Raw genomic sequence first — 16271 nt, forward strand, 5'->3', positions numbered from 1 at the left:
TAATCAGTGTCGATCTCTGACAGTCAGGGGCGCAACTACTCATTTCTGGGGGGCTATGCAAGAACTATTTCACAAGTCATTTGTGTGTTTCACTGCAGTGAAAAATAGTACCTACTGGGAACTAGGCCTACAGGCAGGCTTATGACAATGGCAAATGGCCCTCGAGACATAGGTTCCCCACCGCTGCTTTAGACAGCATTCAATATTCAAGATTACGAACTCACACTTGAAATATGTGACTATCAGTGTGTGTGTGTGTGTGTGTGTGTGTGTGTGTGTGTGTGTGTGTGTGTGTGTGTGTGTGTGTGTGTGTGTGTGTGTGTGTGTTTTCATGTGTATGATAAATTGACAAGGGATGAAACTTGGTGGCAAATGTTAGAAAGCAGGCCATCACAAACCTGCCAATTGGCCTGACACACATGGAAAAAGGGCATTTTTTCACACAGTTTGTCATCACAATCTGCCTTCATGTACGAATTATTAGTAGTATAGCTAAGCCTATATTATCCGACCTTCACTCTGTTTCGGGACGCGCTGTCTTTGCAAACTTTTAAGTCCCCAAATGTCTGAGAGAGATGCCCCTTTGTTTAGTGAGTTTGTCGCTCTCTGGAGGAGGATGGAAGTAGCACTAGCCAACAAGCGGAAAGAGGAAATGTCGTCAGAAAAACCCACGTCTGTTTGAAAAATGGTGCAAACATTGTTTTGATGCTCTCGTAAGATTGTCAAAAGCTTTTTGTCTGTAGATTTCACTTAGGTGTTGAAATACGTATCAAGTGTATAAGGATTACTCAGTAAGGAAATACCCATCATAATTTGCCAAGGTGAGTTTAAAAGGAGCGCACATTTGTTACAATACGGTATTCATTCATTCAGCAGGTTAGCTTAGCAACATGTTAGCATTCAGCGAATGAATGAAAGTGAAAGAAGGTGAAAGTGTTGTAAACCTATGAACGTAAAACTTCAATGTCGGTGCGATTGTCAGATTCTATTCTTGATTGCATAGCTTGAGCAGGAGATATACTAGCCCTGCAGTGTTGCAAGCGGCACGGTAATGTCAAAACAAAGACTTTCTAGGTTCTTTTTTCACGGTCCCTGGTAGTGTTCATGATATGGCATGTTTCAGTGAGTATTTTCAACAGCAAACAAATCAAAGTTTCTAATCTGTAGAAATAATTGTAATCTGTAACAAAGACTTAGCTTGATAGGCTATTCACTTCTGTAGACCTACTTGTTTCATATACTGTTGCTCTCTATTCCTTTCCAAATGTTCCAAACTATGTGTCTAGGAAGATACTTTCAAGGTCCCATGATGGGAAACAATGTTAGCCCTGTGTTTTTTTTATCAATTCCTTCTGTGCTGCCCATTAAAAAGGGGCCTTTGTGGGAGGAGAGACCAGAGAGATCGAGGATGCAAAGCGAGGAACATGTTTTCCAGGGCTACTCACTTTTTCCTTTCGGGTCATTTCACGTGATATCAGACACTTTGGGACCCGACTGACACGGATTTCAATCATACTGGCTGTGCCTGTTTAGTAGCAAGGTAGCACCCCAGAACTGCATTTTTGTGAATCTGACACCAATATTAAAGGTACACTGTGCAGGAAATGGTCAAAAAGGGTACTGCAACTATGCTGATCATGGAAATTGGGCTGCCTATTGCCAAATTTGATCTTTACATGAAAGTTTAATGAGTAATAAACAAATATTTTCTAGTGGGGTCCAAGTACAGTCATTTTTGCCGCTAAAAATGGCTATTTTTGGAAATTCAAAATGGCGGACCATGGAGAAGATCCCCCTTTTCATGTATGAAAAGTGCAAATTTTCCAGTCATAATGAATACTTAGAATTTGATGCTGGTGGTAAGTATTCATGAAAAGGGTAATTAGTGAATGGGCAGCATGAATTCTGGAAATTAACAACTAAAAATCTCACACAGTGTCCCTTTAAGGGAGAAACAGACTATCAAAGGTTTACATGTGAGGGTAGGACACTATGCATTCAGCCTTGATTATATCAGTCAGTGTAAGTCACAAAAGGATGTCTGAGGTATAGTTGGAAAGCTCTTGTCTGGCTCTACACATTACACACACAGCATGGAACACAACAACCTTCAGAATATGAATTATGATATATTGAAAAATTAAGAATTGAATATCAAAAAAACTTATATTTTAAAATGGCTGGTTTCTTGTCTAAACATAGCCTGTAAGGTCATAAACGACACCTGAAAATGGGGTGTTTGCATTTGCATTTCTCGAAAGCCAATTGTAAACTCTGATCAACTTGCCATGGTCTGACCTAATGAATTAGTTTAATTAATTTCCTTAACAGTTTCACTAAGTAAAGTATTTCTTCTTTCCCCCTCAGATGGCCACCTCCTTACCTCAGAAGGGCCCTAGTCTTGCCAGTATGCCCTCCCAGCAGCAACCTCACATGCACCCTGGTCCTGGTCCGGGCACTGGTGGGCAGCAGCAACCACCTGGGCCTCCACAGGGGGCTTTGCGAGAAATCTCCCCAGTGTACCTGTGCCGAATCGGGCAAGAGACCGTCCAGGACATCGTTAGCCGCACCATGGAGGTTTTCCAACTAGCGAGAGCCACACAGGTGAGTTGATAGTGAAATAATTACTCATTCACATAGGCGTAGGTTAAATCTAGTGAAAAGGTGTAAGGGGGTCGAAGTAAAATCAAGGAGCAAACATACAACACTTATTTAAGCAACTTCAGTGCATTCTAGTGCGATGGGTGTGCTTTATTTTTATTCAATATGTGGGTGATTCACTGTATTTTTACGTAGATGAACTGACATTCTTGACCACACTTGACTTGACTTAATTTGAGTGGAGCCCATTCTCGGGAAACATCAACTACATGCTTCGTGGTGCCGCTACGATATAGCCTCATTTTTCGTAGTTGCGTCCACAATTAATCCTGTTGGATGTGGTGTTCATCCTTCTTTTTGGTATGCAGACATTACCTTGGATACCGTGGCTCTTACATCACAAAGACTTGCTGTCTCGGTCAAAGATGCAACAGTTACACGCGCACCAAGATTTCCTCCTTTTTGAACTGATATGTCACCCATAACCGCAGAGATACACCAGCGGCGATCTGAGCGAGTCGAGCGACGGAAGTAATTGACTTTGTATTGAGTCGAGAGACAAAAGCGATTCTGGAGACTAGAGCGATTTGCGCGACGAGCGCGACAATTTGAAGTTGAAATCTTTTCAACTTTCTATGACGCGGTTCGGCGACAAGCCGCGACAGCCAATGACTGTAAAGAGGTCAGTGACCACAGCCAATGGGAATGCTTGAATGCTTTGCCTTCTGCCTGTACGGACCTACTCTTGTCTCCTCAATCGCTCGTATCGCTTGCTGCTACACTCTGTCGCTTGAATCGCGTCGCCGCTGGTGTATCTCTGCGGTTATGGTGTGTGCATTGCAACATTGCAACAAGAGCAAAACTGTGCTCTTACCCTGCTAATTGATTCTTCACACTTCACCTTACTGGTGCAATGTTGCCTGGTTACCACCAGACCTAATCACAAGTGTCTTTCAGATCGAAACGATTGTGTAGAACTAAAGGCAGTATGGGAGTGCCCAGGCTAGGTGCAATGTGCAATTAATGAAGATTGGCCAACAAGCTGGTCGACTTGAGCCATGAAACTTCCCACTCTGAAATTACAGGTGTTTCCATTATTTTGCTTAACTCCTGTACATCCCTGCATATAAACACACAATTATTGTGCTACGTTTACATGAGACATTTAATTCAGAATTAACTCACTTTAATTCTGAATAAAGCTTAATTCCCCTTTGAAAACCTCATGTAAACACTTCACAATTCGGAATTAAATGAAAGGTCAAATTAAACACGACGGCACTATTTAATTCTGAATGATTCATTCTGAAATTAAAAATGACATGTAAACATAGCCACTGTCACATCTCCACTTTCCAGCTGCCAAACGGTGTGACCCAGAGTCAGGCGGCGTATCAGGACCGCTTTGGGAAGCTTCAGGAGCACCTGCGGCAGCTGGCCCTGCTGTTCCGCAAGCTGAGGCTGCTGTACGAGCGCTGTGTGGAGATGACGACAGACCTGCAGGAGGCCCCTGGAGAGGTGGGCAGTGCAGCTTGGGAATAGGGCTGCACGATATTAGAAAAATATGCGATACACGGTAACATGAATGTATACCTCGATATTACTCCCGATATTTAATATATAATACATATATTTTCTCCTCTCTACTTACCATTCTACACTTAATCATGTATATAACAGCTAAGAGCAATGTTTATTTCCAACACTATTTTTTATCAGGATAAAACTTTGCGAATATACAGCATCAACTTAAAATGTCAACATTTTTATAATTTAAAAAAAATCTTTTCACCAAATTTGCTGTTAATAAAAATTTAAAAACTTTTTGTGATACGTGCACAACTTTTGCAATACGTGTATTGCAAGCTGTGATCTCGCGATAACGATACATTTTCCATATACTGTGCAGCCCTACTTGGGAACGAATGAAGTGCCCAATGACATATTTGTTGGTCAGCAACATTGCTCAAAAAGTGTGTCACACGTGATCGCTGCTGTGATGGTACAGCTTAATCCTCAGTCTGTCAGACCCTCTGTAGTTTCTGTGTCTACTTTTCACTTATCTGTGTGTAGGTTGGTACGTTACTTACTTATCTAGACTGATTAGTAACTTACACGAGTTTCCACTGTTGTTCTTCTGATGAGAAAAGCTAAAAGGAACAGTTAGTCTTATTTCAGGAAATTGCTTATATGTAGTTAAGCCCTGGTAAAATATGAAGTGTACTTATGAAGCACTTAAAAATGAATATAAAATTCACCACAGTGCAAATAGACTGTTTAATTCCGTCCTTGTGGCTTGATGCTAAGGATTCAATTTACTTCCAGTGACCGTGCTCAGCTGTGCTAATAGTAACGTCAATCTAAGTGCTGAACACACGGAGAAGAAAAGGATAAGCACATGCACATATGCAATACTTGGAATTACTGCAAATACAGTCCCAAGAAAAAGTTTGTACACCCTTTGAAATTTCTTACCTTTCTGTTAAAATTGGTCATAAAACATGGTCTGATCTTCCCGGAAATCACAAGAAGGAACAACCAGAGTCTGCTTTAACTAATTCAACCCCAACATTTACACGTTTTCATATATTCATTGGCCATAAGATGTAAACATTCACAGGACAGCAAGGCATAAGTAAGTACACCCTAGCATTCAATAGGTTTTAACCCTAAGTTAGTCACAATAACCTCAACCAGATGTTTCCTGTAGTTGCAGATCAGATTAACAAAACAATCTGGATTTATCTGGTCTCCCTCTTCTTTAGAAAACTGCCTCTCGTCAGCAAGGTTTGTGGGATGTCTGGAGTGCATAGCTTTCTTGACTTCATGCCATATAATCTCAATTGTTTTTTGTCAGGGCTTTGACTGGGCTATTCCAGAACGTGTATTTCATTATTATGAAGCCATTCTAAAGTCGATTTGCTTCTAAAGTATGGGTTGTTGTCACATTTCAGGATCCATACTCTTGTGTGCTTCAACTGTTTGACAGACTATCTGACTTTTTTCTGTAAAATATCTCGATAAACTTCTGAGTTCATTGTTCCACTGATAATAGCAAGCTGAAAAGGGCCTGAGGCAGGAAGGTAGCCGCATATAATGATGCTCCCGCCACCATACTCAAAGGTGGAGATGATGTTTTGGTGAAGGTGTGGTTCTCCAGTTCTCCTCCAAACATGACATTGTGTGTTCCCCTGAACAATTCAACTTTGGTTTCAACGTTGGTCTACAGAATATTTTGCAGTAATTCTATGAAGCATATAAATGCTTTTTCGCAAACCTCAAAGGTGCAGCAATATTTTTTTGGTCAGAAACCCCATTAATTTTAGATTGGCAGAATTAATCCCATTTTTAGCTATTCTTGGTTACATCTCCTCTTCTGAGTATGGTGGCGGGAGCATCATTATATGCGGCTTCCTTGCTGCCTCAGGCCCTTGACAGTTTGCTATTATCAGTGGAACAATGAACTCAAATTTATTGTGATATTTTACAGAAAAAATGTGAGGAAGTCTGTCACACAGTTGAAGCACACAAGAGTATGGGTCCTGAAATGTGACAACAACCCATACTTTAGAAGCAAATCGACCTTGGAATGACTTCATTATAATGAAATACACATTCTGAAATAGCCCAGTCAAAGCCCTGACAAAAACAATTGAGATTATATGGCATGAAGTCAAGAAAGCTATGCACTCCAGACATCCCACAAACCTTGCTGACGAGAGGCAGTTCTCTAAAGAAGAGGGAGACAAGATACAAACAGATTGTTTTGTTAATCTGATCTGCAACTACAGGACAAGTCTGGTTGATGATATTGCAACTAACTGAGGGTTAAAACCTACTTAATGCAAGGGTGTACTTACTTATGCCCTGCTCTCCTGTGAATGTTATGGCCTTATGACCAATAAAAATATGAAAACATGTAAATGTTTGGGTGGAATTAATTAAAGCAGACTCTGGTTGTTCCTTCTTGAGATTTCCGGGAAGATCAGACCATGTTTTATGATCAATTTTGACAGAAATGTAAGAAATTTCAAAGGGTGTACAAACTTTTTCCTGGGACTGTATGTGAAGATCAAAAAAGGATGGACTGTTCCTTTAAAGGGGTATGCCACTATTTTGGAGCTTAATACAGTTAAAATCGTTGGCTGGGGTTTATAAAGGTGGTTAAGTGTCTTATTTTTCATGTTAAGCGTTGTCTTGCTGTAAGACAAGTTAAAAGAGGGAATATGTCGTTAAGCTAGTGAAACTCAATGGCTCTGTGTAGCATTGTAGCATGCTACACGGATCCATTGACTTTCACTAGCTTAGCGACATGCTCCCTCTTTTAACTTGTCTTAAAGCAAGACAACGGCTTACATGAAAAATAAGACACTTTACCACCTTTATAAACCCTGGCCAACGATTTTAACTGTATAATGCCCCAAAATAGTGGCATACCCCTTTAACAAGACTTCCCCCTGCTTGCAGCTGGTGCCGTACGTGGGTGAGGAGATCGCTGCTGTACCGGTGGAGCCCTGTAGTCCAGCGGTCATGCAGGAGAGGAGAGAAATGCTGGAGGTTTGTTCTTCACATCGCATTTTCAATGTTTTTTTATTCATTTCTTTTATTTATTTGCATAGATCATGCTTCTGGTACGATATCATTTCCTCCTGAGAGACACTTATTATTATGTTGGCAGCCGTGGCCTAATGGTTAGGGAGGTGGTCTTAAGATCAGATGGTTGCAGGTTTGAATCCCACCCTTACCTCTCCCTACACACCTCCCTCCATGGCTGAAGTGCTCTTGAGCAAGGGACCTGACCCCACATTGCTCCAGGGACTGTAACCAATATCCTGTAAAATAGCTACAAGTTGCTTTGGATAAAAGCACCAGCTAAGTTTAATGTAATGTAATGCTTCTGTTCCGCATGGCGTCCCTTTGTTTCTTTCCTATGGGGAATACTTATTATGACAACCTGACGCTATGTACTTCTGTTCTGTATGCGTTAGGGATGCAAACAATTAATCGATTAATCAATTGTAAGGTGTTAATCGATTAAAAGAGATTAATCGCAATTAATCACCAATTCAACTCACAAGAGACCCAGGTGAAATGGGCATGTAAAGAGGTGTGTGAATAGTGGGAATATTTAAATCACCTTTGGATTAAAGAATTTCAATAGAATTAATAGAAATGTTATTAAAATCTTAAGATTTAGTAGTTTTTTTCTGGAAACTTTGAGATTTTAGGGGGAATATGCCGCTCATCAGTGAATCATAAGTCGATCGATAAGGTCAGTCAACTAACGATTGATGAAATAGTGTATGCATAGATCATACTTCTGGTATGACCTCCTTCTCTTTCTGTGCTATGGGAAATATTTATGACACCATTTGCCTCTGCGGTTCTTATCTCTGTGTGCAGAAGGTGAAGCAGAAGAATCAGGAGATGAAGGTTCTCATGGACCAGCTGAGGAACCTGCTGTGGGACGTCAACGCCATGCTGACGCTACGCTGACCTCACTTCCTGTCCACCTCACCCTACACTGACCTCACCTGGGGTGCATTTCTCGAAACCAAAGTTGCTTACTACATTAGCTACTTTCTTGTTTTCAATGCATTTTCCCATTGGCCATTACCGAAGTTGCTAACAGGCTAACAACTTCTCTTTTGAGAAATGCTCACCTGTCCACCTGACCCTATGCTGACCTCACCTGTCCACCTGCCTACCTGGGCCACAACCAGGGCGATAAATTAACTTTTTGTCATCATTAGCCAATTTGGCAGGTAGATGTTAAATCTTACTGGCCACACACTCTTGACTATGAGTCAAAATGGCAAGTAAGTTTTCTTTGCTACTAGCTAAACTGAATTTTCAACAGCATTTTGACCTGTTGGCAGGTGTTTAATTTTTAGAGCCCTGACTACACTACATCGATCTGGACTGCCCACCTGGTCTACACAGTGACACGCCCACCCCCCACCCCCACCCACCCTCCTTTACCCCTCTTGGCCACAGTGAACTCAGCTGTCCACCTGCCTACCTACCTACTACCTACCTTGTTCCTAAAAGCAACCTCAGCTGTCCACCTGCCTACCTACCTAGTTCCTACAAGCAACCTCAGCTGTCCACCTGCCTGCCTACCTTGTTCCTGCAACCTCAGCTGTCCACCTGCCTGCCTTGGCTACAGCCACCTCACCTCTTCACCTGTTCACCTGCCTGCCGACCTGCATGCAACCTCGCCTCGCCTCACCTCAAGTCACACCGTCCATTCCTTTTTTGAAGATGGTGCCACATCAGCTCAGTTTGCTTTCAGTTGTCCCACACACAGTCCATGAACAGTGAAATGTTTTCCATCAGTTGTCTGAGCCTTACTCCTGTAAAAACTCTGCCAGTTTCCTTCCTACACACACACACACACACACACACACACACACACACACACACACACACACACACACACACACACACACACACACACACACACACACACACACACCTAACTACTGGTCTACTTGTGTTTGAGTAATTACGATCAGCTGGTTCAGAGCTGATTGGGTCAAATTTGTCAGGGTTTTTGTTTTCTAAGACTGAGCTGGGATTGAGACTTGTGGTTCAGTGCTTCGATCTGTAGGAGGAGGCGCTACACCAGTTGAAGGCCGTTTCTCACCAATTGAAGTCGTACTTAAAAGCTTGCACATCCAAAACGTCTGACCTGAGACAAACAAAGTGAAAAAAGAGTGAAAGTCCGGTTCAACCAAGATTTCTTTGCTCCCACTTATTTTGTATTTTTCTGTGACGTTTCGGGCAAATACAAAATGCTGGTTGAAGCAGACTTTTCACTCTTAGTCAGATTAGCCATGATAGACATATGAAAAATGTAGGACACAGTATGGCATATCAAATGACCAATTGATCCACTCCATTTGGTTCCAGTGTTTTTTTTTTAAATTCTCTGTTTATCTTTGATGCATACTGTCTTTTGTTGTTTTTAAATATGAGTGCAGTTACATGCACAGACAATTTGAAACAGAATATTGTCAGTATTTAGTTTAAAACATGTTCCGGAATATTCCGTTTACATGTGTGGAGCAGCGTTCTGCCGCTGAAATATGACTACATTATTATGAAAGAATTTGTGTGTAAACCAAAGGCTGCCAGCTTTCCTTTTTTAAGATCCTAATATTCCTCACATGTTATTGCGCTCATTAAAGGGGTATGCCACTATTTTGGGGCATTATACAGTTAAAATCGTTGGCCAGGGTTTATAAAGGTGGTAAAGTGTCTTATTTTTCATGTAAGCCATTGTCTAGCTAAGCTAAGCTAGTGAAAGTCAATGGATCCGTGTAGCATGCTACATGTTACAGTGATCCATTGACTTTCACTAGCTTAGCGACATACTCCCTCTTTTAACTTGTCTTAAAGCAAGACAACGCTTAACATGAAAAATAAGACACTTTACCACCTTTTATAAACCCCAGCCAATGATTTTAACTGTATTAAGCCCCAAAATAGTGGCATACCCCTTTAACAGACTTCCTCACCTGATTAAGGGATCATCACTTTTTCTTTCACTTTCGCTTTCATCATGTTGCCTGGATTTGTTCCAAAGAAGTTGAGCCTTGGCAAACTCTAGAGACGGTTGATCTTGCTGTACACTCTTGTGGCGGGGCACTTCTTGTCTTTATGCATGTACGACATGACGGCTAATGGTTTCATGTGCACATTAAAATGTGTAAATGTGTGTGTGAGAGAGTGTGACCGTGAGAGAGATAATTATGTGTGTGAGTGTGCATTGCGTAGGATATCAAACTGTTCAGCTACCGTGTACGTCACCCCAACAGTTTTGTTTACCTTACTTTGAAAAAACCTTTCAAGAAAAAACCTTTTCTTGAAAAACTAAGAATCTAGTTTAGGAATTGAAAAATATGTTTTGTAAAGCAAGCACTGAAAGTGAAGAGTTAATGGTTTTTTTTTTTTTTTTTTTTTTTTACTTTTTTCAATAAACTTTCAAACATTTTCTGAATACTCCTGACTGTTTTTTTTGTTAGTGTTTTCAACATGTAGTAGAATTCAGTAGGAAAGTGGAGTGATTTCTATTCATATTTTGGCAGTTCAGATACACCGCGCTCTTCCGTGTGGTGCGTCTCCAGTTGAATAACTTGGAAGGTGAGAGAGTGGATCGCACTCGGGTTCTTCTTTTCTTCTTCTTATTTTTATTATTTACATAGGAGTCACTGACGAAGGCAACAGCCGAAACGTCTGTCTACACTTCTGCTGCTATGTAAATAATAAAAAATAAATAGAAGAAAAGAAGAACCCGAGTGCGATCCACTTTCTCACCTACCAAGTTATTCATATTTTGGCAGAATTATAATCTATAAATAATCAAAAATAAAACCACACCAATCCAGGTAAGATGAGAGATGCACTTAGGAAATGTTTTTATTGGTCTTCGCAGTTACAACCACCTCACGGTTGGCCATCTCTTTCATTTTTGTGTGAATTTCCCTTTTCGTCCTCCCCTTTGTTCAATGGCGTTCACTTCATAGCACCAGACAATATGGTGTCCATTTGTGATAAAAACAACAACAAAAAAATCTCACACCATTTCATTTTTTTCCTTCAGTTCAAAGCAGCAACAGCAACAGCAGTAGCAGGACTTATCTGGGCATTCACAGCCCCTGTAACGATTCCCATTGCTTCTCAGTTCTGTCCGTCAAGCATGGAGAACCAATCATGCGCCTGCTGAAAGGAAGGGAAAGGGTGACTGACCGCACCCATTTCCTCTCCTCTCTTGTCCAATCCCGTGCCTTCACAGACTCCTGTAAGGGGCGGAGCAGTCCACCCAAGGCAGTTCTGGTCCCCTGATTGGTCCCTGATCCAGCGGATGGGGACATTTTTATATTTTATTTTTCACCTCGACCATCTTGCCACCTTCACTCCTGTATACCTTGGGCTTCGATCGTCTTTCTGTCTATCTGTCTGTCTGTCTGTCTGTCTCTCTCTCTCTTTCAACGCGTCAGCCCATTCAACCACCCCGCCCTTCAGTCTCCCCGTCCATCTGCCTGTCTGGTTTATCCCTCTTGCCAGGCTGGCTGCCGCTCTTGTGGGTGTCCTTTCTAGTCAGTCTCAGGCCTTTCTCGTCTCAGGCGCGCTCCAGGTCCTTGTACTTCTTGCGCAGGACAGACACGTGGTCTTTGAAGAGCACGGGGTCCAGGCGGAACTGCGAGTGCACCAGGGGCATGTAGCCGAACCAACTGGCAAACGTGTTCACGCACTCCTGGCGCTGGGTAAAGTGCTCCGGATTGGCCCACGGGGCCATTTTCGTTCCCTAAAGAGAGGAGGAGGATGGAGAAGAGGAGGGAGGGAGAGGAAGAGAGGAAGAGGAGAGGAGGAAGGAGAGAGAGAAGAGGAGAGTAGGATGGAGAAGAGGAGGGAGAGAGAGAGAGAGAAGAGGAGAGTAGGAGGATGAAGAAGACGAAAGAGAGAAGGAGGAGAGAGAGAGAGACAGAGGAGAGGCAGGATGTTAGAAAGGATAAGACTCTTTAAGTGCTATGTTGCCTGCTTACTAATTCAGTGCAATGTGATGCCTCCCCATCACTCCAAATCTGGGGGTGCGAGTGCAAAATCGTGCAAAAACAACATCTTCATCAGAGATCAACAGAAGGACTCTGATGAAGACGCATGTCGAAACGTTAGTCTTACTGTACTGAAAAAATAAATAACTCCGTGTGGCACCAGATTCTTTTCCCTTTGCACTTATTATTTAGTCCTGCTCTGGTTGCACTGGGTTGTCAATTTAGAAGCGCTGAGTGCATATCTCCTTTGTTTTTTCAAATAAAATCCAACTCGAAATTATGAGTGGGGAAAACTAACACCTGGATACAGATCCAAATAAGGACCAGCATGGAGAAAAGACTCAGGTATAGTGCCCCCTCCGTCTAAGAGATTTGACAATTTAGACTTCAATTCTTTGAACCTCACCCCTGTGTGTGTCAATGTCACAGCTTTTTGCCGTGTTTCCCCTTTGTCCAGAGGCCAAAGCTATCAGATGAACAGATAGATAGTCTGCTCAGTGGCAGAACAGTAGCAGCCCTGGCTGTCAGGATGAGGCAGATGTTATCAGGGCTACACTCTCTCTCTCTCTCTCTCTCTCTCTCTCTCTCTCTCTCTCTCTCTCTCTCTCTCTCTCTCTCTCTCTCTCTCTCATCTTTCCCCCTCTCTCTTTCAGTCTCTCTCTCTCTCTCTCTCTCTCTCTCTCTCTCTCTCTCTCTCTCTCTCTCTCTCTCTCTCTCTCTCTCACCTGTGGGCTTGGCAGCTCTTTGTACTGCTTCCTCTGGGCCACCTTGATGGGCGGCAGGTGAGTGACGCTGGACACCAGGAAGTTCATGAGGATGTCCTCGCAGTTGGAGGTGCGGTCGACCAGGGCCCGCAGAGAGTGGGGCAGGTAGTGGGAGAACAGGTGATTGTAATACCTGATACGGAGAGAGAGCGAGAGAGAGAGAGAGAAGGGAGGGAGAGAGAGAGAGAGAAGGGAGGGAGGGAGGGAGAGAGAAATAACAAGAGTTAGGAAAAGAGAGAAAGATGTGGAAGGGGGGATGATCAAGTGGAAAGCTTTCTTGAAATTATTATTATTATATTGAAATTATCCAAAAACATTATTTGAAGCAGGATAATAAGCAGGGCAAGTACTGGCCATCCATTCATGGCCTTAATAAGCAGGGTAATTACTGTATGTAGTTAATGGCCATCAATGCCAGCAGTTACAAGGCCATTACAGAGAGCGCTATATTTTAGTAATATTTTGGTACAAATTGCACCAAATGGGCTACTTCAGGCACATAGCCTGATGAATAATGAAATTGAGTGGACTGCAGACACAAGATGGCATTAGCCAGGCTACAGCACTAAACTAATTTGTTTGAGAATGGTGAATTGGGATATGAAAAAAAGAGTAATGTCACTTAGGCGTATGTAAACATAATAGACATGATTACACCAGAGACGATTGATACGGTAGAGACGGTCCACACATTTATTCTGGAATCCATGTGCTGTCTAAGCTGTAATCTTATAGCAGCCATGTTCCATTAGGAGATAACAGACTGGGGGAACGAATGGAGTTCAATGGAAAGTGATGATTCACAGCCATTTAGGAGACCACACGAGGTATGGTTTATCTTGGTAAAAAAAAAAAAGAAAAAGAAAAAAAAACAAGTGACAGGATAAAAAAAAGAACAAAGTCAGCATCAACCAGGATTGTTTTGTTCCCACTTTTTAAAAATAGTATTTCTGTAACGTTTCTGGTGTAAAGGTCGGAAGAAGGGTTTTTACCAGAAACATTTTGAGAAAAAATGTGGGAGCAGAAAAATCCTGGTTGAAACAGACCTTTTTCATTTTTTATCCTCTTACTTGGTTGTGCTGCTCCCTGGTCAGACGTTTTGGATGTGGAGGCTCTACCCTCCTTCATAATTGATCTTGGTTACCATATTGAGAGCCTTTGATGACATTACCTATGGTAGAGAGCGGCTTCAACATACGCCAGTGGTTCCCAACCTTTTTTTTGAACAAACGCCCCCTTGACCTCCTCATAAGCCTCCCAACGCCTCCTGCCCTCATCATAAGCCTGCCAATGACCCCCCTTAGTATTGAAAAATGAAATAGACTAATGCCCCCCAATGGTGACTAAGCCATTCAGTTGTGTCCTTCTCAACGCTCCCCTAGGGCTCCCCAACGCCCCCTGGGGGGCTGTAGCGCCCCTGTTGAGCAACACTAACCTACGCCTTCATGATTGATCTTGGTTAGCATATTGAAAGCCTCTAGATCAGTGGTTCTCAACTGGAACAGTCTTGGGACCCACCATTTTGTACTCTCATTCAGTGACGACCCATTTTTTAGCGTTCAAGTCAATTCAATGCAATTCTCAAAATGTAACCAAGACTCGAATGACTGGTTGCACGCTATCTATCTCGCATAAACATTCAGATTGTATCTATGACGACAGATGACACCGAGTTCACTAGCCTATCAAAATGAAAGTTGTAAATTGTTGCAGGAAAAGTTGGATTTTTTTTTTTTTAGAATTACGTTTTTTTTTACACCAAGGCTCTGCGACCCACCCATGACCCCTCCGTGACCCACTTTTGGGTCGCGACCCACCAGTTGAGAAACACTGCTCTAGATGACACTACAGTACCTATGGTAGAAGGCGGCTCCGGTGAGGACGATGGAGTAGTCGTTGGTCCACTTGGAGGTGTAGCCCCACACCTGCTTCACCGGGTCCCAGAAGTGGCTCCTGGGAGGGTATCCCACAATCCTCTCTGGGAAACTGCGCCACACGTGAAATGCAAAGTTGACCTGAAAAACCCCAAAAATATAAAAATATCACAAGATTAATTACAAAAAAACTTTCATTACAAGAAAAGACTAAATGATGAGGCCAGCCCCATTACTCTTGCAAAAATATAATGAAACAAGACAAAGGTTTTAACGGGGCAAGAGTTTTAACTGGCGCACCAATTCTAAAACCAGCACAGACGGCGGTAATGACTTCATCCATTACTGTCTGAATTAATGATGGCTATTTATTTTAAACGCTGGTGTCGTCTAGTGATTGTGAAGGTTATAAAAGTTGTGTTGCGTGTGTGAATTATGTGTATGCGTATTGTGCGCATACATGTGTGTGTGTGCGTGTGTGTGTGCGCGCACGTGTGCGTATGTGTGTGACTTACCTCGCTGGTGAGTGGTGTGTGTGTGTGTGTGTGTGTGTGTGTGTGTGTGTGTGTGTGTGTGTGTGTGTGTGTGTGTGTGTGTGTGTGTGTGTGTGTGTGTGTGTGTGTGGCTGACTGACTGACGTACCTCGCTGGTGAGCGGTGTGTGTGTGTGTGTGTGTGTGTGTGTGTGTGTGTGTGTGTGTGTGTGTGTGTGTGTGTGTGTGTGTGTGTGTGTGTGTGTGTGTGTGTGTGTGTGTGTGTGTGTGTGTGTGTGTGAGACTGACTTACAGTACCCCGCTTGTGAGCGGTGTGTGTGTGTGCGTGTGTGTGTGTGTGTGATTGACTTACCTCGCTGGTGAGCGGTGTGTGTGTGTGTGTGTCTGACTGACTTCCCTCGTTGGTGAGCAGTGTGTGTGTGTGTGTGTGTGTGTGTGTGTGTGTGTGTGTGTGTGTGTGTGTGTGTGTGTGTGTGTGTGTGTGTGTGTGTGTGTGTGTGTGTGTGTGTGTGTGTGTGTGTGTGTGTGTACGTGTGTGTGTGCATGTGTGTGTCTGACTGACTTTCCTCGTTGGTGAGCAGTGTGTGTGTGTGTGTGTGTGTGTGTGTGTGTGTGTGTGTGTGTGTGTGTGTGTGTGTGTGTGTGTGTGTGTGTGTGTGTGTGTGACTGACTGACTTACCTCGCTGGTGAGCAGCACTGTGTCTTCATCCAGACTAAGGACCGCCTCCGTTTCTATGGCGACTTGTGGGAGGAAGCGGCTTGTCGTCTTCAGAAGTTGAAATGAGGACAAACAGAATGAGAGAGAGAGAGAGAGAGAGAACAGATATAGAAAGAGAGAAAGAGAGAGATGGGGGGAGCAAGGAAGAGAGCAACAGATATAGTGAGAAAGAGAGAAAAAGTGAACAGGACAGAAAGAGTGCAATGAAGACAGATGGAAAATGAGGATGAGAGAGGGGGAGAGAGGAGTAAAGAGAGAGAA

General features: G+C 42.8%; 2 protein-coding genes across 3 annotated transcripts in view; one reads left to right on the forward strand and one right to left on the reverse strand.

Moving 5' to 3' along the window:
* Positions 1-695: 695 nt before the first annotated feature.
* On the forward strand, positions 696-8983 carry zgc:114119 (Mediator of RNA polymerase II transcription subunit 30-like). The gene is made up of 5 exons (XM_063184886.1): positions 696-821; positions 2368-2604; positions 3961-4119; positions 7069-7158; positions 8005-8983. Exons 2-5 carry the CDS (start codon positions 2368-2370, stop codon positions 8095-8097), a joined length of 579 nt encoding a protein of 192 aa, XP_063040956.1. The 5' UTR covers positions 696-821; the 3' UTR covers positions 8098-8983.
* Positions 8984-11590: 2607 nt separating this feature from the next.
* Positions 11591-16271, reverse strand: part of ext1c (exostoses (multiple) 1c) — a 146971-nt gene continuing 142290 nt past the window's right edge. For both annotated transcript variants that reach the window (XM_063185704.1, XM_063185703.1), the window contains exons 9-12: positions 15972-16058; positions 14780-14940; positions 12887-13058; positions 11591-11914 (exon numbers count right to left, since the gene is read on the reverse strand). In XM_063185704.1, coding sequence (XP_063041774.1) covers positions 11729-11914; positions 12887-13058; positions 14780-14940; positions 15972-16058 — 606 coding nt within the window. In that variant the 3' untranslated portion in view covers positions 11591-11728. The remainder of the gene's footprint in view (positions 11915-12886; positions 13059-14779; positions 14941-15971; positions 16059-16271) is intronic.

The sequence above is a fragment of the Engraulis encrasicolus genome, chromosome 20, assembly GCF_034702125.1.
Source record: "Engraulis encrasicolus isolate BLACKSEA-1 chromosome 20, IST_EnEncr_1.0, whole genome shotgun sequence".
Lineage (NCBI taxonomy): Eukaryota > Metazoa > Chordata > Actinopteri > Clupeiformes > Engraulidae > Engraulis > Engraulis encrasicolus.